The sequence below is a fragment of the Gouania willdenowi genome, chromosome 1 (assembly GCF_900634775.1).
Source record: "Gouania willdenowi chromosome 1, fGouWil2.1, whole genome shotgun sequence".
NCBI classification, from domain to species: domain Eukaryota; kingdom Metazoa; phylum Chordata; class Actinopteri; order Blenniiformes; family Gobiesocidae; genus Gouania; species Gouania willdenowi.
Genome location: NC_041044.1, coordinates 10,027,579 through 10,053,182, shown reverse-complemented (window position 1 = coordinate 10,053,182; position 25,604 = coordinate 10,027,579). Strand labels below are relative to the sequence as shown.

Here is a 25,604-nt window from a genome sequence, read left to right as displayed (position 1 = left end):
GAACAAATTCCAAGCAGTTTTTTTGTCCTTGAGGTTAAAGTGAATTGTATGTTTTTTGGATTCTTTTTAGTTTTTGCCTACAACTTGGAGACCTGTGCACTAAACAGGCACAAATGTTCTGCTTTTGCTGACTGCCAAGATTTCAATAATGGGTACTGCTGCCAATGTAGGACTGGTTTCTATGGTAATGGTATAGACTGCGTGGCAGAGGGTAAGGAACCTTCCTTGGTGAACTTTATGGAATATTTTGTGGTACTTTACATAGCAAACATTGTGGAATTTGAATTTTCTTTTATATATGTTTATGTTAATGGTAAATGGACTGGATTTATATACTGTCACGCTTTATCCTCACCAAGGCAGTCTCCAAGTGCTTAACAATATCAGCTCATTCATCCATTGACACTCACATTTACACACCAATGAGACAGAGCTGCCATGCAAGGCCGACTAATGGCAGCAACTTCGGGTTCAGTAGCTTGCTCAAGGACACTTCTACACATAGACAGGCACAGTATAGCACTGGAATTGAACCACTAACCTCTTGATCAGAAGACGACCACTCTGCCACCTGAGAAACGGTCGCACATTATTACTGAATAAAACACAATTATGAACCTTAAACCATGGTTAAAAAAAAGTGGTTTGATATAATAAAATGTTATTATTAAACTCATAACCTGTTACTGGGTACAGTAAACATAAAAGTGCTATTTTGTAGGTAAACCCCAGAGGATGAATGGAAAAGTGAATGGTCAAGTTTTTGTGGGAAACTTGCCTTCACCTGTGGAGCTTATTAACAATGACCTGCACTCTTATGTGGTGGCCAATGACGGACGAGCCTATGTGGCCATCAGCAACATCCCTGATACTGTGGGCCCTTCCCTGCAGCTGCTTTCCTCCTTAGGAGGAGTAATGGGTTGGGCATTTGCACTGGAACAGACTGGCTACCAGAACGGCTTCAGTCTAATTGGTGAGGTTATTGCTTTTGAATGACGCCCTGTACTGCACCTCATTTTACTGTTTACATATTATCATTTTCTGCCATTTGTTTGTAGGTGGAACCTTTACACGGCAGGCTGAGGTAATTTTTCAGCCAGGAAATGAGCGCCTGACAATTATGCAACAGTTCAAGGGAATTGACGAGCATGATCACTTGGTAGTGAGCACTGAGCTTGAAGGACGTTTACCTGCTGTACCATTGGGATCATCTGTCCAGATCAACCCATATAAGGAAATTTACCATTATGACACCAACTGTAAGGACAGCAGCTCACACTCATGTTACCTTTGTTTCAAAAATTATAATTTGTTAAAACTCTAACCAAGCGTAGCTTTTATCTTTTTCACTTGCACATCACCAAATCACATAGCATTTTTGTGAAGTTAAAGTGCAGCGTTATTTATAAACAAGTTATTGGACACTTCTACACATAACAAGGCATTAGTGCAGTTACAATGGTTAAATTTTATTCCCAGTTATGGAATTATGGCTGCCAGAGATAGAAACAGTCACTGAGCGACAAATAGTGAACTTCCCTCTAATAGTTCTGTATCTCATCCTGTTCACCCTGCTCTTATCACTGCTGCCTGTCTGCTCACTCTGCCCTAGAGAGCTGATTTGAAACTACTTTTGAATTCCATATACACTTACCCCTAAATATTATTTGTATTAAAACTAGTAGTGCTTGACATTAAGCAGTCAAAAGCAGCAAGATTGGTCATTAGTTTTGAAGTTATGAAAAATGTCTTTGTAGCAATTTTGGCGCTTAAAGGTTTGATACGCTACAATATTTTGCCAGCACTGACTTAAATGTACCTATGATGAATGTTTGAATTTGCAGTTTGCTGCTGATTTACTGACGCGTAATCTGGTAATATGTTTCTGAGGCTTTATATGCACACAGGATTGGATTATATTTTACATGGGTTAACAATGCGAAATGTTATTGTTATATGATTGGAATAAACAAATGAAATCAAGTTTGCCTATTTATATTCCTTGGGCTGAATAGATGCAATAACTAACAATGTATACTGTCAAATTCCAACGGACTAGCACATAAAGGGCAAGGCTGCTCTAAAACAAATGACATCAATAATGATTGTCATTCTAAATTAGGTCTTTATGAAATAATTTCAAAATGGATGTCTGTAATTCTAAAGATGTTCTAAATTAACCAACCGATCTGATTTTTTGTGTTTTCATTTTGTCCTTGTCTCAGTAATCACTTCCTCTTCTGTCCGGGAGTACACCATCACCTCACCTGCCAGCGACATGGACACCAGAACCTACCAATGGCGTCAAACCATCACTTTTCAGGGCTGTCCATATAAAAACACCATGCAGACTGTGCCATCAACACAGCAGCTAAGTGTGGATCAGATCTTTGTCATGTTTGACACTGACAACCACCTGATCAGATATGCCATGAGCAACAGGATTGGCTCCATCCACAGTGAGTTGTGACACCTCTGCTGGTAGCAGATAAGTCATATAGTTGTTGTTTGTACTATCCATTGTATGACTTTGGTGTAACTTTGTCTTATAATACTTTTTTATGTTCAATTCAAACTGGATTGATTTTCTTCAAGGTCCTCTGGTTTTCTTTCATGATCGAAAATGACGTTAGGCTGACTAGAGTATTTTGATTGGCCGTGGATATGAACATGTGTTTGCTAGTAATGTATGCCAAAATTCGTTAAACCTTTGATGGAAAGTTGTTATCTGCCGAGGCTGTACTCTACTCGACTTACAACCTTTATCAGGTTTATACTGTAGACAATGAATTTATGATTTTTATTTGTTTATTTAGATTTTCAATCTATTTACAAACTTCATTTTCATCACTCCACTCAGACTGTAAAAGTGTTGTTTTTACCTCAATGTGGAGAAGTTAAGAGGAATTAGTAAAAGGAATGTGCTAAAATCAATTAGTATAACTACATTTCTGATCAATTTATTTATATTATTATATTTATGTATTTATTCATTTTTAATGTTTATTCATACAGGTTGTCCTATTAAGACAACTAGGTATAATTTTCAAGAGAGAAAATACATTAATATTTATAAAACATAAGAGTTTACAGACATATGAAAGTGCAGCAAAAACTCATACAAAGTCGAGTTCTAAGCAACTCAACTCAACTTTATTTATATAGCGCAAATTACAACAAAGTCACAACATATTTAACAAAATATAAAGTCCCTAAGAAAAAGAACCCAACAAGAGCAGAGCAGGCACAAATACTAAAAACAGGAGCAGGTTTTTAATTATTAAAAGTTTTTAACAGTTTTTAACAGTTGCTCAAAACTGTTAGTGAGCGATAGTAATGCAAAAAAAAATGTATTCACAACTCAATATTAGTCAATATAACAAGTCAGTACTAGAAACAAATGTTTCTATTTCAAAACAGTCATGTCTTTTGTGCATGCTTTTTGTGCAATAATTAGGTAATGGCTCTTATGTTACATTTAGGAACTAGTTGGCCAACTAAAGCATGTTAACGCAGAGGAATGCCTCAGACCGTTTAATGCCTTGGAGGTGTTTGCTCTGGAAGATCAGAGGAAGATAAATAGTAATCTGAGCCTGGCTGTATTTCCTCAGCTGCAATCAGAAAGGCTGTGAACGTCCTGGCAGGGGGTGGAGGTCAGCAATAGAGGTCAACTAGATGCCAATGGTGGGAAACAAGTATCATGATCATTAATGCATTTTTATTGATAACAGATAAAACAAAACAGTACAGTACACTATAATACATATTGTACTAGAGAGGCTGTACTGGTCAAAGTGATCACTTTTCCAGTAATACCCACTTGTTTTTTTGTTTTTGTTTAGTTCATTAAATATTTCAATTATGTTTATGGGTTTGAATAATTGTGTTGATTGTCATTGTCCGGTAGCATTTTGAATGTTGTGTAGGTTTTCTTGAAGACATATTCTTTAAATGTTTTTCAGTAAAAATTGCTCAGAGTTGGTTTTAGTTATCCTATTTTTCAGTTTTCCCTGTTTTTTTGTACGTCTCTATGTTCAGGTTCCCATGTTTATTTAACGAGCCAGTCTTGTCAGTGTGTAATGAGTAAGCATATCGAACACTTTGTGTGATTTTTGCGGCCTAAAATGTGAGATTTTGCATCAGATCGTGGTCTTTAAAGGCTTCAGTTGTTCTCCATGACTGCATTTGCAATTTGCAAAACAACTGATTTCCTTTCAATTTCTTTTTATAACAATACAAAAAAGGGCTCAGATTGACAATAATATTAATACAGTTTATTTATAATGCACTTTACATTTAAAACAAATCTCAAGTGCAACAAATGGGTGCAAAAGAGTAAAAGTCTAAAAATTCAAAACGGAAAGAGAACGGTACAAAACCAAAATGAAAACAATTTTTAAAAAAACAACAGAGGCCTGCTAAATCCAAGAGGGGGGTATCTAGGGGCAGAGTGGCCAATGTGTCTGCTAGTTGGTGAAAGCTCATTCACCAACAGCAACAATTGAATATATGGATAATTTCCCTCACATTTTAAAGGTTTTCAGTGTATGTAATGTTAAACAAAGAAGAATTGATTAAGTTTTAGGTTGATAATTTTTTTAGCAACAACAAAATAAAAAATATATTATGGTAAATGTATTTTACCAAGGTGGTGAGCCAAGTGGTAAATGGTAAATGGACTAGATTTATATGGCGTTTTATAACCACACTGAAGCAGTCTCAAAGTACTTTACATATCAGCTCATTCACCCAATCACTCTCACATTCACACACCAGTGGGACAGGACTGCCATGCAAGGCGTTAGTCGACCACTGAGAGCAACTTAGGGTGCAGTGTCTTGCCCAAGGACACTTCGACACATAGTCAGGTACTGGGATCGAACCCCCAACCTCTCGATCAGAAGACGACCCACTACCACCTGAGCCACGGTCGCCCTCACAACCTGTAGGGGGGAGGGGATTGGTGCAACATGGAATGTCTCCTCTCTGGTGACCTTGTGAGCAAGGTCAGTAAGTTTTGAGTAGATACCATATAGCCAGCTTTACCTCCGCACATAGCAACCTGGCTCCTGAACAAGTCTTCTCGAGAGGGTTGGACTCTCTTCCACTCTGGAGTTCCTGCTGGTTAGAGATGGCAGGCAGATGTGGCAATAGTTTTTGGGTATTACTTACTGGCTCGGTGCCTGTATGTTAGAGTTTACTTTGCCTTCGGTTGGGGGTTAGTCAATCACATAATACATCCACAACTATTTCATGATTGAATATCCTCTATGTCACTGAGCTAACTGGCGAATAGAAATGTCACATTACTAATTGACTAAGCCAGTCACCTGTTTGCAAGACAGCAGCTGTTAGTTTAAAGGTCCTATATCATGCATTTTTCACCCATCCCCATTTGTTCTAAGAACCCCAAAAACATAGTATTTGAGGTTTATTTTCCCAAACTTGCCTGTTCTCCAAAGTTTTAGCTCTCTGAAAAGAGACTTTCTGAACAACGGGTCTATAGATGCTGACTTCATGCCTTGCTCTGAGGCAGATCAGTGATCACCAAAGCAATTTGCTTTCCACACACTTTTGTTATTGTTTTCAGCCAAAAAACAGTAAATTACAGTAAAAACATGGCTATTTAAGTGGCTATTGTTATTGTGAGGTGCATGTGTTTATCACAGCAGCAGCAGTCAGCTGCTTCAAACTCTCATCGGAGTGTTAAGCTGATAAGTCAGTTCCTTCTACTCCTCTGCTCTTCTAACTACAGGAATAGTGCATTTAAGGTGACAATAATTTGTTTTGCCCAACCGGTGCATCGCTTTGTGTCACAAACACGTCAGATCAGTGATACGAGGCGTTAGAACAGATACTAAAAAGGTGTCTGCTCCCTGGTGCTACCGTTGCTGCTCCTCAGGGAGGGGTTAAATGCAGAGAACACACCACACCAGATTGCTCAGGCAATCTGGTGTGGAACTGGACCTTTGTGCAAAACTTGGTGATTGTTCATGCGTAGCAAGTTTGATTTCCTTGAAAGACAAAAAGAAAGACACACAGGAAAATAATAGGTTCCCGGCTCCTAATAAAAATTGAGGTATGAAGAGAAATTAATTAGGATTTTTTTTTTTTTCACTACATTTCAACTGCTAACCCGGTGCCTACACAAACTGAGCGAGCCAGGCCAGCACCTGGTGGATGCAAAGGAACCAGGGGGACCCCCACTCCAGACCTCACCTATTCCTACTTTCCTTATTCTTTTTTTACCTTCATTTTTTCTTTCCCTTTTCTTTCTTTTCCCCCTTATTTTCCCTTTTCCCTTGCCCTGTCCAGGTGTACTTTCTAGCTCTGGGCTGCCTTCAGCGCTAATTAGGAAAAGGCTTAGCTGCTGGAATCCTGTAAGAAGGGCAGCTCCCAGACCCCTTTGGGAGAAAGCCTGCTCTCCAGGGCTATGGTGGACCCCTATCAGGGAACTCTATAATTTCCAGTGTAGTCCACATTCTCTATATGATAGGGCTGGAAGAAAAGGACCCCCCCCAATATTCCCTGAAATGAGTTGTCCCCCCAAATAAGTGTGTTTAGAGGGCTACTGCTTTAGTTCATCTTTCTAAAGTTTCAGTGTGTTGTGTGCTCACCAATGGTCTTTTGAGTACAAAGAAATTTAGGGCATGTTATTTTCACTAACAGTGATATCTTGAAATGTCATACGTTGTTTGCTTTAGAAGAAACTATTGATATGTTTCCCTTTTTCAAAATACATCTTTAAGAGTATACATTTTCTGAGTATGTGGTTGTACGTTAAGAAAATTGCACATCCAAAGATTGCTTTGCACGGTTTTCAGGGGGCTCTGAAGTAGAAACTTATATAGCAGCCTTTTTAAAAAGAGGATTATGTTAAATGTTGATCCACATATGGATCTTGTTGATGTGAACATGGTAGGGTTCTTAATTAGACAAGCAAACAATAGTCAGTCAGGAGGGTTGTCGGCAAAGAGTAGAACATCTGTGGTGTGTTTCCTGTGAAGATTTCCTTTTCTTAGTGGGATGCAAACTCCCTGCTGCATTATGGAAACAAAAGACTCCATGGTCCAAACATAAAAAAAGTAATGCTCCATTTCAACCATTTAATGGGAAGAAATAATTCTTATTATGTATCTCAAGTGTGATATAGTCATCAGTTGCATGTGATTTTTTGGTTTCATTTATTCATGTTGCTTACACTCAAAACAGGGCCTGTGAGATGTGCATCCTACTTCTTACATGCAAACTTTATGAATTATAAAATAATCCTAATGGGACATTGTACGCACCAGCACGGCACCTCAGATCCGCATAAACATTTTGTAGGCATAGAGTGGCATAGTGAATTCAAGACAGATTAATCTCATACATTTAATGTCATCACATATCAGACTTCTAGATCAACGTAATCATAAATAGTCAATTTCTGCAGAGTTATAAATGCGTTTCTTTATTGAGCCATTAGGCCTAATGTATGCACTATGTTAGTATTAAGTCTCTGCTTGAAATTGATGTACATAAACTACCAGCATCCATTTAATCAATCTACAAGTTACCTGTGCTTCAAACACGGTTCTGACGGATTTAGTTGAACTAGTACAGTGCCTGTCAGAGGCATACCTGTCAAGTTTTGGATTTGAAAATAAGGGAAATTATCAGGTGCCCACAACGAGCCGTCCCACCCACCCAATCAAGCTCCAGTATCCCTTATATTTTAAGATAGGTGTACAAGAAATCTAAAATACCCACTTGTCAACCACTTACTAAATACAATTATGTGATTAGAATCTGGTAGGTCGACCTTTATTAACATTGAAATGCTGTCAACATTCCTACTAGGGCTGGGCAATATGGACCAAAACTCATATCTCAATATATTTTCTCAAAATGGTGATATACAATATAAATCTAGATAATTTTATCAAATAAAGTCTGACCAGAAAGACAATTCTGGGTTAAATTACTGATGCAAAATGCCACACAGGGACATTTATTAACAAACAGCTGATCAATATGTGCACTCAATCATCTAACTGAGCTTTACATTCTGTTCTGAGAAGTAAAAGCAGCGACTCCTAAAACTATATATATATATATATATATATATATAGTATATATATCCTCTAGTAGAGGACCCGAGCTTGAAGGAAAAAAGAGACCACCTGTGGTGGGTGAGGAAGAGTTTATATATGAAATATTATAGTTTTCTATATCGCCAAAATAGAAAACTCGATACATCTTGAATCTCACTATATCGCCCATCCCTAATTCAGCCTAAATAAAAACATAAATGGGTTTATGAAGCACGTGTTTATTTAATATTCTTACAGTTTATATAAAAGTCAACACATTGCATATTTACTGTTAATTTCACGTTGCTTGTCTTTAAGTTAGACATTAACGTTTTATTTTCATTATATATTTTCTTTTAATTTCTCATGCTCACTCATGTGGTTCTCTGGTTTTCACTAATGACTTATTAGACACATTTTTTGCAGAATTTACATCCTTTAACACTTTTTAAAAACAGCGCATATTTGTGGCGCTTGTGATTGGCTGATTTTTCATGGTGACTTACGTTGTTCCTTCCCCCGTGGTAGACGCTAAGATCTCAGTTACTAATCTAACAGAACGTGTAACTGTGTCCCATCCTGCTGCTCTTTAGGAAGATAAACTCTCTGTCTATTTTACAAGATATTTACACAAGTTTTTAGGTTTTTTCGCCAGATTGTCTTTATTCATCCATCATCCAGTTGTTTCCGTGTTTGTTTTGCCGCTGTTGGAACTCATCTCTGAAATGGCCTGGGTGGCAGTTCTTGCGAGGCTAGTGACGGCGTTCAGTTTTGTAAGGCATCTTTTAATTATTATTACATAAAAATACGGGATGTTTACGGGAAAATAATAATACGGGACGATGGCGGGAAAGAGGGGTAAAAAACGGGAGTTTCACAGCCGAAACGGGATACTTGACAGGTATGGTCAGAGGTATCTATTCATATTGACGTTAACAGGAGTTCCACAGTGTGGATGGGAAAATTAATGGGATCTATATCTATATATTTTCTTTTGGTAGCCAGAACATCACCAAAATGTAATCAGCTGTTCCTTGACCCATCCATTATCAACATTTCCTGAAAATTTCATCAAAATCCATTCATAACTTTTCAAGTTATCGTGTACAGACAGCGTTGCACTGCATTAGCTTAACATTAGCATTAGCATAAGCATAAGCATAGAATAGAACACTGCCGATGAAGTCACTGTTGATGACATCATCAGTTTGAACATTTAAAAATCCCTATCTCTTATCATTAGCTAATTTTCAAATCTTCATATCTTGGTTTGTAATTGATGCTTCATGAATTTTGACTTCCTCGATTACCCCACAAAGTTTCAACTGAATCACATCTGGGTTGTGAATTTGACTGCGATTCTTCAAATAAACAGGGGTGCCGATACATTTTGTCCTAATTTATTGTTATTAATGACACTTTATTTGAAGTTTTATACATAAGGTGACATTACGCTGTCATTATTAGGACATGACACCTGTCACTAGCATAAATAAGGTGTCAGGAGGGTTGTCGTTAAGTGTCGTTCGTTACCCAAATCCTAACCCTTTGTTACCCTAACCCCTAACCTTGACCTTTTAGTATGGATCTTACGCATTGCTTTATAAATGAGGCACCTGTATAGGATTTCATTTCTACCGTAAATCACGTTTCGTTTGCAATCGCCAACATCATTAACCAGCAAAGCAGTATGAGGCTTCTGATTATGAATTCTACTTTATTTTACACCAGCTTTAGTGAATTTAATATATTTTAATAATGACTTTGGAAACATGTAAAAGTAGCCAAATACAGCACAAGGTTGTACTTCCCATATTTTTTCAGCCATGTGTGTAGTTTTTGGTCTTCCATGCTTTCTTAATGTTAAATACTGATCTTTGTCCTTTGGTTTTCTGGGTTATATTGATTGCAAATTACCTTTAATAAATCCAATTATGATATAATTATTATCTTGTTATTTTTATTTAGTTTGCACATATTAGTCTAACTACTCTTATATTTATGTTTATACTTCTTTTTTTATTTATTTTTCTTTATTTTATTTAATTTTTCTTTATTCTAGTTGATTGTTATTATTTAATGTTACACTACCTGAGAGAGCACACGTCACCAAAAGAAATTCCTCGTCTGTATTCATACACCCTTGGCCAATAAAGTTGATTCTGATTCTGATTCTGATTCTGATAATATATCTGACTTTTAGGAGCTCACTGCACCTATCTAAAGTAGTCAGTGGTCATATTTTCTGAACAGATGTGGAATCATTACTTGTTGTTGTTCTTTACATGCAGAGTCTTAGAGTCTGAGATGGTTGTTTCTTTCAGGCCTTCCAGAGCAAAATCCATGCTTCACTGGCCGCCATGGCTGTGACAACAGTGCTGTGTGCCGACCAGGCGAAGGCTTCCATTTCACATGTGAATGTTCAATTGGTTTTACTGGGGATGGAAACTACTGCCATGGTAATTTTTAAACAGTCTAAAAAGTGTCAAAAGTAAAGCTGAAAGCTTTTAACTATTTATTTGTGATGTTTGTAGAAGCGTGTTTTTTTTCAAGTGCTTTTGCAGGGCCTTTTCTTTTTTTGGCTGAAGGTCACCACAATCTATTAGGTGCAGAGAGTTTGAAGAGAATGTTTGTTTTCAAACTGTGGGGACCTTAGAAAATACGTATCTTTTGTGAACAATTCCATTAAATAGATATTATTTTAATATCCACCCCGAGACTTTGAAAAGGAGGAAGCTGGTTGGGAAATGGATGATATTTCATATTCCAACCTCAGCAACTCAATTCACTTCACAATGTAACTGATTAAAAAATTTGATGGTCATTTCTAGCCTGGCAAACAAGTAAAAGTTTTACAAATTTAGACTAATGAAAATCTACAATTTTATTATTTACCATTATAAACAATGTAACAAAAAAACCTTATTACCAGAGATATATTATAGAATACCATATGAGAGCAATCAAAGTAAAACATGCTCTCCTCAGGGTGCTGTTGTTTTTAGTAGCGTTATTTTCTCAATATATTACAATGTTTGCAGATGTGGATGAGTGCCAGGAGACTCCTTATGTGTGTGGACCAAATGCTGTCTGCACTAATCATCCCGGAACATTCCGCTGTGAGTGCGCCACAGGCTTCACGTTCAGCAGTGATGGGAGAACTTGCATTGGTAGGGTTACATTCTATGCATCCATCTGTGTTTACAGCTGTGTGGGTGGAATGTATGCTTCCTGTGAGTGTGATCCAAGAAACTCTTGCTTCTCATAAAGATCCCAAAGTCTCCAAGAGACCCAAACAATTTAGGTTTTGTTTACTCTTAGCGAGATAGAAAGTTATACACTGATGGCGTTTGTTGCCGAGATAGTTTAAATGAAGATGGTTAAAAGTAGAGAGTAATGAGTAGGCAATATTATATAATGTAAACCAAACATAGACTGACATGAAACCTATTACATGTATAAATGAACAAAAAAGCAATATTGTTTAAATCACAAAATAAATCTAGCTGTACTATTTATATTACACATAAGCAAAAGCATATGTTCCTGTTATTTATGATACCAGTGATGACTTTCAAAAAGTGTTGACCAGCTAAAAGCAGACTTGAAAATTAGATGTTGAGTTCTATCAGGTAAGTAAAGACTGGATATGTTTTTCACACTTTTTTTATTTTATTTTTATAACAGACAAGTTTTTGCTTCAGGCTTTGAAGCAGCAGCACAAGAACAAAGGATTTTTTGAAAAACGATTAGGTTTCATCAATCTCTTCTCGGAATACAAAACAATTTAACAAGTCATTGTAGGTTCATCTATTTTCAAAAGCTTTTTCATTACTATTTGGGTTGTTCAAATAACCTATAGTAACATGTAAGATGCTGTCTGCAAAAATTCGACTTCTTTCAGCAAAGTTTTGCTAAACATGTTGACATTCAGGAGCTAGCTAACGTGTGGTGTTTTACAGAGGAGAACCGTCCTGTGGATCACTGCCAGGGTGAAAGTCATGACTGTGATATTCCAGAGAGAGCTGTGTGCAGCTACACTGGTGGCTCGGACTACGTCTGCTACTGCCGACAGGGATTTGTGGGTGATGGCCGGCTATGCCAAGGTAAGTGAACAGAGATTACTCTTAAAGGGGACATATCATGCTAAATCCACTTTTTTAGCCCTTAAATGCATTTTGTTGTATATTTAGAGTGTTTAGAAGTACAGAAAAAAAATCAAGTTAGTCTCTTCAGGTGCTCCGTAGATATCTTTATATTCTGTTTTGCTCATATTTTTTGAACTATTTCGTCACATTATTTGCAGCGGAACTGCCAAATTAGGACATCGACTCCAGGTCCAACACTTCGAGCAATCCGCCATTTTTATTTCTCGCTGTGATTTTGTAGTCCACGCTCAAGGATGCCGAAGTTACGAGAGGACAAGTCAAAATGTTCGGTTGTTGGATGTAGTAACCCACACGCTTCATTACACCGTCTCCCAGCATCAGAACCTTTTTGAAGTGCCTGGTTGGGTTTTATTTTTTATAAAAATGTACCCACATTTGTGGGTAAGGTCATTTTTGTGTGCGCGAAGCACTTCAAGGATGACTGCTTCAGCAACCTCCACCAGTATAAAGAAGGATTTGCTGAAAGACTTTGTCTTATTGAGGGTTCAATTCCTTCTATCTTTGGAGACGACAAACAGAGCACTTCGGTAAGCTGTAAATAAGCAGTTGCACCGTCTTCAGACTTCATATATTAGCGCTGTGTGCTCGTTTTAGATCCTTGATGATATGGCCTACGTGATTTAATTTAAGTCTAAAGTTTTCATTAGTCATTTCATTTTGCCGTTTTTTTTCTCCGAAAAGACTGTATTAAAATGCATTTCGTGATGTTAGCTTGGCGCTAGCGTTAGCTCGGTGCTTGTTAGGGTTCTGCAGGTTCATCATCTTCATTTTCGTCTCGCTCCGCCGGGTCCGACTCTGGCTCGGAACATGTAAAGCTGGATGGACAAGTCTTCCGTTATTGATATTGTGTAAATAACGTGTGAATAAACTTTTTCTGCGCCGCTACATAGCCATATCTCTTCTACCAAACTACAAAAATGGCCGAGCAGGGTGGAGTTAAACCGAGAGGGGGCGGGGTATGAAGTGTCTCATTTGCATTTAAAGAGACAGCACCAAAACGAGTTGCTCTCAGAAGCACATCAGAAAAGGGGTAGAAAAGGGGCCTGTGGAGCTATAATAATGAGGAATTCAGACCCAAGCAGTGCAGTTCCGCTTTATATAGACCACAACTGTATGATTTATATGTAAAAAGGAAGGATTCAAAACCATGATGTGTCCCCTTTAATGTTCCTCAGTCCAATAACCTCGAAGCGACACCAGCAGTGTGTGAACACTTCTTGAACTTTTTCATAAATAAGGTTGTGACCACTAGGACCTTTATCAGCCCTTCATCTGCTGGCGTATCTGACTTTGTCACATGCACAGCCTCATTCTGTCAGTTTGACCCTGACACTCTTATTTGGAAAAGGTTGTCATTCAAATGAAGCCCGGTGATTCACCCTTTGATCCCATTTCCTTCGCCTGTTCAAAGATGTGATATAAAATAAATCCTGCACACGGACGGGGGTGTCTGCTACATTTGTGCTATTGAACGTACCCTAGGGCTGTTGTTAGGATCAGCCAATAGAATGTGTCTATGGTCTGCTCTGTTGATTCACGTGACATCACTCACATTGCTGCAAAGTGACAAAGCGAGGGCACTAAATTCAGGAGAGCAGGAATCTTGAGAATCTGTCGTCTGAAATCATCAAAATGGCCATGTTTTGTGGAGTTTACAGCCGCTCCAATCATTCTAACCGAGAAAAGGAAAATAGATTTTATAGACACAAGGTGAGAAATGTAAAAAGCTCACAGAACAACGCCGTAAAAAGTGGATTTTAAACCTACGTCTGCGGTCGGTAGGAGCAGAGTCTGCTGATGCCCGTGTTTCTAGCGACCGCTTGGTCAGAGGTACACTTTGTTTTTGTGGCTGTGTTTATATAGCATATATGTGATGTGCGACTCAGAGTGGAGCATTTTTGTGCCCCTCAAAGTTTTTTTTAATGCCCTCAATTAATACTGCCTGGCACCGACTCTGGTCTCCCGTGCCCCTCGTCCTCCAGCAGTGCCTGTGCGTCTTTACGCATTGTGTGTGTGTTTCTTTTTATAACAGCTACAGGTGTTGTAGCCAATTGATCAGCAGTTTTGCGCAATGATCATGTGATTTTATTTACTATTATTATCATTAATATAAAATCGTATTTGTAGGCGCGCGCACATTTATTTATTTATTTATTTATTCAGTTTATTTCCGACATGGTTGCATTCACAGAAGTTTTGTTATTCCCTTTTTTTTTCTTGTTTTGTCCATGCCGAAAAAGCAGACGAGAGAAGCAGTTTGCTTATCCAAGTCCCGTCCCCTGTTATGAACATAGAAAATTTACATCAAAGCTTGGGGCATCAGTATAATTTTTTCCTCCTTCGGCTCATTCCACCTAGAATGTTTTATTGACTTTATATAACATACTTTACACATTTCTTGCTTTCAGAGGTGATTTATTGGATGCTCTGACACATTGGATGGATTGACAAAAGCACTTATCTCATCAAATTGACATCCTTGACATCTATTTTATTTTATTTATCAAGGTTAGCCACGCCATGTTTTGTCCTCATGCACGTTATTTTGAAATGGTGTTCTCTAATAAATTATAATAATAAAAAAACCTAGTTTGATCTTTATACACGTCTTTTTATTTTTTTATTGCGTGGGAGAGATGCCCCCCCCCAAAAAAAAGTAACTAAGTAATGTTTACTCTGAGTACATTTTAAGTGAGCTACTTTTTACTTTTTATACCAGTAACTTTACTTTAAGTAAAATTTCATCAAAGTAACAGTACTTTTACTTGAGTAGATTTTTTCTGTACTCTTTCCACCCCTGGTGTTTAAGGATGCTTGGTGAATGGTGCCGTGCCTGCAAGTTTCAAACATGCTAGCGTTCAGCCATTAACTAGAAAGCCTGGCCTTAATCCTAAAGATCTCCTAATTTTCATCCCATTTCCAAGCTCCCATTGTTGTCCGAAATTTGGGAGAAAACTGTTTTCAATCACCTGAAAACATATTTGGATGAGCATGAGATCCCGTTTTCAGTCTGGTTTTAAGAACCTCCACAGTACTGAGTCTGCTTTTTTAAGGTTTTTTTTTAATGATATTTTATTGTGTGCTGATTCTGGCCACACTGTGGCCTTGGTGCTGTGTTGTCCTGTGTCATCTTGAAAATTTGGTCGGCATTCAGCGATGTGCTCTGGAATGGTTCCGATCCTACCTAACAGAGTTTTGGTGTCAAAGTTGGGGACTGTTTCCTCTACAGCCCCCCTGCCGTATGGCGTACCGCAAGGGTCTATCGATCTGCTACCGCTAGGATCTGTTCTCTGTAGATGTAATATATGTGCCCGTTATGCATGAGAATGTATTCAGTGCCACTTAACTTTTGGAATGCATTGATGAAATCAAATCCTGGATGTCTGCTAACGTTTTGCATTTCAATGATAGAAAGACTGAAGTTCCTCTATTTGGGCCAAGCAATTCTGGTAGTGCCACCTTGGTAAACTTAGGATCGTTGTCACAGTTTGTTAAGCCCACAGTTTCAAATCTTGGAGTGAAAATGGATCAAAATATTAAGTTTGACAAACAAATTAGTGCTGTGGTGAAGGCAAGTTTTTTCCATTTGAGGCAACAAGCAAAGATAAAGTGCTCACTTATTTTCAAGGCATCATTTTGAAATATTGATCCATGCACGGCTGGACTATTGTAACGCCCTGTACACCGGCATCACAGTCCTCGCTCACGTACCTGCAGCTGGTTCAGAACGCTGCAGCGCACCTTCTAACTGAATCTCAAAAACGTGATCATGTTTCACCTGTTCTGTCTTCCCTTCACTGGCTCCCAGTCCAATACAGAATTGATTTTAAAATTCTGTTATCTGTCTCTGAATGCCTCAATGGCCTTGCTTTATCTGTCCGACCTGCTCATGTCACTCAGGTCAGCTGATCAAGCGTTGCTTATGGTTCCTCAGACTCATTGCAAACTTAGAGGAGACGAGTGTTTTCTGTTGTTGGTCCCTGTGGAATGAGCTGCCTCTATACATTCAACAGGCCAACTCCCTTCCTATTTTTAAATCACACCTTAAAACATGCATGTTATCTTTGGCGTTTAACCAGTGTTGAAGGTGACTTTTACTGTTCCAGTTGTATTTTTTGGTGCCACTGTACTGTATATAATTGTATTTTTTATATTGCCTTGTTGTACAGCACTTTGGTCAACTATGTTGTTTTTATTAGTGCTTTATAAATAAATTGGATTGGTTTGGATTATCAGTGGTGGTTAGAGTAAACAACAATAGTACTCAAAAGTACTGTTACTTCATAATATAATTACTCAAATAGAATTCAAAGTTCTCGTAAAAATAAGTACTTGAGTAAGAGTAAAAATGTAGTGAGCAACTTCAGGTGCAATTTATTCACTCCCTGAATGAGCGGCTTGGATACATTCATTAAAATAGAAGCCTGCATGAAAAAACATAATCTACATAATAAAGTGTGTATATCAGGGCTGATTTCCGGCGACCTCAGATACTTTTTTTTTCTTCTAAAATTAGTTTTTTCATCATATTTGTTTTACTGTGTTACAAATACAAAGTAGTGAGGATTAGTGCACAAAGTGACAATATGTGCCGACTCAGTGATTTTTTTATATTGCATTTTATTATAACTATATTTATATTAGAGAAAGTCAAATAGAATACAGTTGTTTGAGATTGTATGTAGTGATTTAATTTGAGAACTGATAATAAATAGTTGAGCTCTTTGAGCTTTCTGCCTCTTCCTGCACTGTAATATGATGTATTGTATTGTTTTTTTATTTTTCAAAATGGATAAATATAAATAAATAAAAACAATTTAAAAATATAAAAAATATATAATTTTAATCAGTAATTTTAATTTATTTTACTATTACCTAGGCGACCCCACATTGGGTCATGACTCCAAAGTTGAAAAACGCTGGTGTGTATATACATACATATTTAAATACCTGAACCTTCCCAACCTGTGTGCTTGAACACACTAGTTCTAAAATATCCTCCTTAACATCAATTTCAAGGCAAGACACAGTAACTTATCCCAACTTTGGAGCGTTACTTCATCCCCTTGATGATATGCTTGATATGTGTTTAATCCTTAAGTTCGTAGTTTCAAATGATATATGTATCCCCTACGTTGTATTAAAACTGGGCCTGCTACACCCACTGAAAAGTGCTATATAGTTAACCCGGTGACACAAAAGGCCAACAGAGGTGGCTTGTGCAGCAGTACTCGTTGTGTTAACCTGCAGCGAATATAGGGTTGGTATCGGCATGGTTTTATCCGATACCGGTGCCTACTCTGTGTAGGAGGATAAGGGTAGTTAACAATGGGTTATATGAATGAGAATATTAATTTTGATTATTAATATTAGCTCAACGAATTACTGGGTGCCACCTCTTAAAAAGAGGAAATAGGTCTAAGTTTTACTTTAGACTAAACAAAGTATTAAACCAGGGAAGTGATTGCCTAAAGCAGCGTTTGTTGGACTCACAATCACAATAGCCGCTTAAATAAGCATGTGTTTTACTGTAATTTGCATTTTTTTGGCTGAAAAATAATAACAAGAGTGTGTGGATATCAAAAGAAAATCACTATGGTGATGTCTCTCTCCAAGAGCGAGGCATGAAGTCTACAAAAATGCCTACTCATGCTTATGCATGAAGGCCCCAAAACAGCCTGTTTTTAGAGGTGTCATGAAAGTGACTTTTTAGAGGGCTAAAACTCTGGAATATAAATCTCAAATACTATGTTGTTGGGGTTCTTAGAACAATTGGAGATGAGTGAAAAATAGCATATTACTGGACCTTTAACTCACTCACTCACTCATTAGCGAGTTAGTGCTGCTATCATAAGTAACATTTCATCCTACTTATCACGCTTTCTGAGATTTGAAATGGAATTCTTAAAAGTTGAGATTTCCACCGTTTTGGGCTGACAAAGTAGGAAGTGCATTATATGATGTTTGAAAGGCAAACGGGGTCTGAATGTGTGGATGTGCTTGCACATATTTTGGGAGAGACGCTGTGGCGGGGCTGGGTCAAACCTTCGTCCTGCTGTGGTGCTGCTATTGTGATTGGCTAATGATGTCTCTGTCAGCCCAGAGCTACAGAGCTGCGTCTGAGCTCTTCTGAATTTATTTATAGAAAAATGTATGTAATGACATGCATGTGGCCCAAAGTAACCGAGTAAAAGTACATATATTGTCACAAACTTACTCAAGTAAAAGTATTCTGCAAAATAACTATTCAATTTTTTAAAAAGATACTCAAGTACATGTAACGGAGTAATTGTAACCCGTTGCTACCGACCATTGGTTATTGTCAAAGATGATACCAGGACACAGTTATCAATGGTGGGGTGAAAGTCTGAGGGAGTTTGGACCAATAAGGAGTATGTCAGATTTGTCCCTGTTGAGAATGAGCCATGCTTTGATGTCACAGAGACAGTTTGACAGTGTGGAGTGGGTTTCAGGGGTGAAAGATTTGGTGGAGATTTATAATGGGATGTCGTCGGCGTAGCAGTGAAAACGGAGATCATGGCGACGAATGATTTGCAGACTCTTTTTAAAGATGTTGAAATATAAATCAAATCAGTTTAGATATAGATATGAATGTTTTTTGTTGCACTCGTAGTAATTCTGTGATTCAATTCTGGCTCTTAACGGCATTCTGGTCAGCAACACCTACAAATAGTCTCCTTGGCTTTGTCAATTCAACAATTGTAACCTTGATGATTTAATCTGCTTTAAAAATCAACTTCTGTTTTTAATTTTTTTTTTTTTTTTTTTTTTTAGAGGTGTGTTGGGCTTTTTTATGAGAGCTTGGACAATTTCAATGTTTTCTGCCAGTTTTGGCTTTTTAGACAGTTTCATTTTGTGTTCTGAACGGTCTACAATAAATAAGCACTGTGAAACCCAAAGAAACTGGGTATCCTATTGTACCATTTGTGGGTGAAGCATTCTGATAAATAGTAATAACATTGTGCCAGTGAAACTTGAGGTAAATTAACCAATTCTAGGGGTCAGCTTATCTGTTGCAGGACTCTTAGCTTTAAGCTATTATATATTGTATGTTTTCAGATGTAGACGAGTGTCAGCAGGATAGATGCCACCATGAGGCTGACTGCATCAACACACAGGGATCATTTACCTGCCAGTGTCACCCTGGTTTTCATGGAGATGGTTTCCAGTGCAGCTCTACATCCTCAGGTATGAAGCATAATCACACTTCACTGCTTTCTGAATATTCATTGAACAATTTGTCTGATTTTTTTCTTTGAACTGGAAGAGTGAAATTTGATCAGCATTAAAAGGAACAGACTGTACACTGTGCTCTATCAAAGCAAGTTGGCTGTGTCTTGGAAAGGGGTTTTCAGGCAGTAACATGACTATTATTAAACCATCATGTAGATTTACAATGCTTATGCACCCAGTCTGTTTCTCTTTCTAACAGAAAATGGTATAAGGGCAGTCTGACCTCACACAGGACCTACATTGTAGGTTTAGTATGGTGTGAGTGCACCATAAATATCGGACGTAAAACTTGATTGTAAATAATTAAATTGGATATTCATGTTATAGTAACTAAATATATTCTACCAAATTAGCTGTTTGTTGAAAATCCAGAGCACTTTAGTTTCCTTTCATCTCAAAAGTTGGGCCTTTGATCGCCATGTGTCCTCTTTCTTTTTATCTGACTGTCGGGAACAGACATGGTGCTGTGAGTACACCTTGCTGACAGATAAGACATGACTGTTATGGCTACCTTCATTTGGCAGATAAACAGCTTTGAGGATAAATTTGAAAGGAACTGAGCCTCAGAGATGTCACTGTGCCCCCTGAATATGACCCGCAGAGATTAGGAGCTATACTACTTGTCTTTAAACTGCACTTCTCTGTACAGCTCACATATGTTTATCTGCCACTGCTACAAACTAAAATCTAGATTTTAGACACAAAAATGTATCTCATTGAACAAGTGCACAGTAATCGGGGGTTGGTTATAGCATTGTTGAGGTACTAAAAAGGAATTCTACTTGGTTATGTTGTATTACTACTGTAATAACCAGTTTATTTGAATGCCTGCTCTATCTTTGCATTTGTGCACTACTAAAAAACATAAAAAGGAATAAATGACATTAAAACAGAGGTCATATTTTTTTCTTACATTCCCACATGCATTTATGGGCCAACGAAAATAGTTAAAAAAAAGTTTGTTTTTCTTTTTATTTCAAAAGACTATCATCCAAGAATCATTGCATATGTCTGACTAATAATTAGTGATTTGAACGGTCTATGTGCATAGCTCAAAGCTGATCAAATTACAGGGAGCTGAGACATACGCATGCAAAGTTGTTTACTGAAGGCCCAAACATGTTAAAGCCCGAAACCGAGACAAACGTTTTTCCGATTTTGAAGGGCTGCCATGTCCACCAGATAGGATGTATAGCTGATATTTTTGTATATTATAAGAAGGTAGGTGGAACTGTATTAGTATACCAGTTTCCTATATGAAAAGGGAAGCGAGAAAATCGACACATGCACACCTTACTAAATTGGTCTCACATTTGTTTATGTGGAAAGACGATTTCATGAACTTTATACATTCCTGCATTCAATAATGATGAGCGCATCAGTCATCATCATCATCTGTCATCAATATGGTAACTGTGAGTTCAAAGCCCTCACAAATGTGATGTGCTGCAGGTTTGAGGGAAATAATGCAAGGTGGACTTTGACAAGTGTCTGCAAACCCGCAGAGTGTCCTGCTTTATTACAGAGGAGACAGAGATGTTGTTTACACCCAGTGAAACAGAACCATTGGCTTCCTACTTAATAAGCTCTTTTAAATTGAAAATGTTCAATGCCTTATTGCATTGATGTGACAGACCCCGACCTGAAGCCAAGCATCATTTCTAAATACTGTATGTGTTCAAACCGGTTCGGCTAAAGTGCATTTCACTAACCTCTGCATAGATAACAGCTTGTTTCACTTCTTATTTACGATTAGAGCATGATCAAACTGTTGTACATAGTATGATAATAGTTGGACAACTATCTGACCAGCATGGACAGAAGTCTGAGCTTCATCAGTGCTTCAGTGAACGAGCATGTGGAGGTGACACACTCACCTCGGGGTGCGCACTGCTGGTTACCTCCCAGATATAGCACTCACTGCCCTCCCAGGACAAGGAGGGGACGGCACAGATAAAATATTGTGTAGGCTATATATGGTTTTATTCCGTCTTGAACTGGTAAATTTGTGAATGCTAAACAAACATTCCTGTAGTCCACTCATGAAAAAACAGTCTTGTGTCATTGTACATTCTATTTTTTTTTCAGTGAATGAAAAAACCCAATGTGAGCTAGACAGAGAGAGCGCCCAAGCCACTGCTTCTCCTGGCACTGGCCTGTTCACTTTCTTCCGTCCTCGTCCAGCTGTTGGCACATTTGTTCCCCAGTGCAATGAGCATGGAGCTTATGAGCCAACGCAGTGCTACACCAGCATCGGGCAGTGCTGGTGTGTAAATGCCGTTGGTCAGGAGATCCCCAACACCCGCACCGGTCCTGGTAGCACTCCTCTGTGTAAGTGTGCTATCAAATACAGTATATGGCAACATCCCTATTAGAGAATGTACTGTATTATACTTTTGTGGTATTAAGTTAAAATGAATCTCAATGTTTACATCCACTATATTAGTAAAAGCAACTAACTTACACACAAACCCCTTTTTTTTTACAGGTATTGATCAGACAACAACTCCACTGCCTATTGGTCCCACCCCACGGCCCGATGTTAACCCTGTAGCGCCTGGGACACACTTGCTGTTTGCTCAGAGTGGGAAGATTGAGCATGTTCCATTGGATGGTTATGGCATGAAGAATGAGGAAGCTGCTCCTTTACTGCACATACCTGTAAAAACCCATATAAATATATATGCTACTCTTAGTCTACTGAAAATGTTCTGCACTCTGTGTATGCCCTGCACTTTTAGGACAAACTTGTTTGGCAGAGTAAGATAAGTCTGACCGAATCAAGAACAACATGTACAACACAATAATAATATTTTAGGAATATTCAACTAAAACCTTAATCCTTAAACTTTCTTGATGAAATTTAGCTAGTTGAGTTAAGACAGATTTTCTTTTTTTCTAGCATGCATAGGCAAATATTGCTGGCGGAAATAAATTCAATGCCCTCTGAGAATTTGTACTATTTGTGAACAAGTGCGTTATTGTCACTCAGGATCAGAGCCCTTCTTTTTCTCTCACAAAGTCCAAAGTTATGCATTGTATAGCAGCAATGATCAACTGATTCATGCAGCTGATAAAGCCTTCCAGCTTCTCTCTGAATTTATTACCCTAATCTCTAATTTTTCAAACCAAGGACTCATTGAAAACTGTGTTTGCTCTCAGGACCGTGTGGTGATCGCAGTGACGTATGACTGTGTGGAGAAAATGATTTACTGGTCTGACATCACTGGACCGGCCATCAGTAAGGCCAGTTTCACAGGAGGAGAAATAATTTCTGTGGTTACCAAAGGTATGAGAAATATCACATTCCAAGTTTCTGAGTCTTTTGTCTTTAAAGGAAGGTGTTTTTGTTTAACTATAAAGCAAAGACTATTTTATATTTTATACATTTTACAGGAAAGAACTCCCAGCCAGTCCAGGTGTCTTTAGCCCTAATACTGACCTAATATTTTTTTCATCTGTGTGTTAGATAACTAAGTTTCAGCTGCTGTAGATAATATTCTTAATCAATAAACTCCCCCCCCCTCTTAATGAATTTCCCCACATTTTCAGCACTGAGTTTACAAATAATCTTTACCCAATTTTCCAAAGGTAGAAGGGAACCTCTTTTACTTTCTTCTCCTCTGGCCAAAAAACAACTTTAGTTGCATAATTACAAAGTTTCAAACACATAAACAGTAGTTAAGGCTTGAGGTGTGAAAAAATATTCAAATGTAAATGAATAGAAACAATAATAATAAATCACATAAACAGTACGGCTTTAACGCAGTCCATGAGTCAACTTCCTTCCTCTTCAATGTCAATAGCATCCTTAGCAACACTATGGCAACGAGAAAAAAAACTATGGCTTGTATACATAAACCAAATTGATACCATGAAAATTAATCGTACAAGTGTCACGAGAAATTTTATTAAAACAAAGCTAAAGCCACAAGCTATCTTAAAACATAGCAGTTTCTCACTGAGGACTGACTACGCGATCATGTAACCTAAAGTTTGACCTGTAAAAAAGACTGGGCAGATGAAACTTAGCCATATCTTGATTTCAGAGCAGTTATTGTAAACTGGCTACATTTTCTTGTTGTAGACTACCGTAGACTACCGTAGGTATTACACATATTGGAGTGATACTAAATCAGAAAGTTTACAGTTTTTGTGTGTCAACAAGAGGTTTTTACATGTTTCCATGTCTGATATGAAAAAGCTATTGTGATTGAAGGGTTGTCTTCTAATCAAGAGGTTAAACTAAGGTCATAAGGCTTTACTAATAAATGTGTCAAAGTGTTTGGTGTTTGTCAATCGGCATCATTTCAGCATTGTCATTGCCTTGTGGACCAACCGTCCGCTGTTTAAAGATGTAGCGTGAGTTTCTTTTGTCCTTGTTTCGACTAAATCGTTGTCATGGCCGAGACTTTCTTTGTCAAGAGAAGCCTGAGACATTTGCAGGTTCACCCCAAAAATGTTTAAAATGTTGTGATGTTTAAACAATGTATGCCTATTAATATTGAAATTGGGGTTTTAAAATGTGTAAAAGACTGAAAATGTACACACATAAAGGTTGATGCATTTACAATTTTTGTTGTTATGGTCTAAACCAATGATGCTAATGTCATTATGTAAATGCTAAAAGTCAAAATGCCTGACTAGATGGCCAATCAACAGTTTGAGAGCCCTCTAAGATTTAGGGGTTGTTACTAATTCCGTACAAATGTTTGAAAAAACCTATAAAATAATTTGCATTCTTTTGATGTATATTTTAGTAACCAGGAAAGTCTCATTGAAATCAAAAATCTATTTTTCTTTAGCAGTTAAATTTAAGGGACTTGCTAAAAGTCCCAGAGGGGATTTGAAAATGTGACCCTCCAGTTACAAGCCCACTTTCTTAACTATTGGTACAAATGTGTCCAAAATTAGATCACTACTAGCAACATTGTCACAGAAAATCAATATGAAATGAGGCATCTGAAATGTGTCTCTCATGGATATTAAAAGGTGCTCAACAGGTGTGTTTGCTTTGTTATCCTCAGATCTACAGAGTCCTGAAGGAATTGCTGTTGACCACGTGGCACGTCTCCTCTTCTGGACTGATTCGATGCGAGACACTATTGAGGTGTCCAAGTTGGATGGCAGCCATCGTCGAGTTCTGTTTGACACTGATCTAGTTAACCCCCGACCTATTGTCACCGACCCAGCACACGGGTGAGGGATTAAAAAACATGGAACATTGTTCTGTCGAAGCCTTGCTATGCTACAAATTACCTGCAATTAAAGATTCCAGTGTTCAAAGACAGAAAATTGTTTTAACATAAGTACATGCAGGACTTAAGACAGTAATAAGATATGTTGTAGTTGTACTAGTGTTCAAGACCACACTATCCGAGACCAAGACTTGCCCGAGACCAGAATGCACCGAGACCAAGACAAGACCAAGACTTTCGGGAGCCGAGACCGAGTCAAGACCAAGACCGAGACAAGCCGAGACCAAGACCAAGGGTTAGGGTTAGGGTCAACAGGTCAGAGATTTCACAAGATAATTTTTTAGTTTGAAAAAGCCTTTAACAGGCCATATTTATGAATTCACTTAGTTGATATAGTTTATTTTGGTTGCTGTAATGTAACTAGGATATTCAATTAACAAAGGTTTCCAGCTGTAACTGTAAAAGTGAAACTTTCTGAAATAAAACTACAAACAAGTTGTCATCAGTCTAAAAAACATAGAGCTGCAGGTAGATGTGAAACTAAATAAAACAAACAAACCCTGGAAAAGTCATGTGACAAATTAATCAATAGTTCTTGTTGAGAATTATTATTATTCTGGATACAGTGGAAACAGTAACTATAAAAAATAGTTATATTTTGAACCTGTTTATATTGTGGGGAACATATTATATACATAAATGTAATTGGAGTCTAAAGCCACAAAAAAACACCACTTTAAAAAGAAAATAGACTAATATAAGACCTCTTTACAGTTATTTGAGTCATTCTGTGCTAGTGCAACTCTGCGGCGATGACGCGCTGGTGACGACATAAACCAGGATGGCGGCGGTCCGGACTACAGCCGACATTATGTAATAAAGCCTTAAAAGACATGAATATAATGAAA

General features: G+C 37.8%; 1 protein-coding gene across 1 annotated transcript in view; it reads left to right on the top strand.

Moving 5' to 3' along the window:
* Positions 1-25,604, top strand: part of LOC114463516 (nidogen-1-like) — a 45,658-nt gene that overhangs the window by 12,753 nt on the left and 7,301 nt on the right. The window contains exons 5-16 of the mRNA XM_028447122.1: positions 71-211; positions 722-973; positions 1,059-1,259; positions 2,226-2,459; positions 10,400-10,534; positions 11,117-11,245; positions 12,038-12,181; positions 19,325-19,453; positions 21,587-21,829; positions 21,987-22,159; positions 22,661-22,787; positions 24,526-24,697. Of these exons, the coding sequence (XP_028302923.1) occupies positions 71-211; positions 722-973; positions 1,059-1,259; positions 2,226-2,459; positions 10,400-10,534; positions 11,117-11,245; positions 12,038-12,181; positions 19,325-19,453; positions 21,587-21,829; positions 21,987-22,159; positions 22,661-22,787; positions 24,526-24,697 (2,080 nt within the window). The remainder of the gene's footprint in view (positions 1-70; positions 212-721; positions 974-1,058; positions 1,260-2,225; positions 2,460-10,399; positions 10,535-11,116; positions 11,246-12,037; positions 12,182-19,324; positions 19,454-21,586; positions 21,830-21,986; positions 22,160-22,660; positions 22,788-24,525; positions 24,698-25,604) is intronic.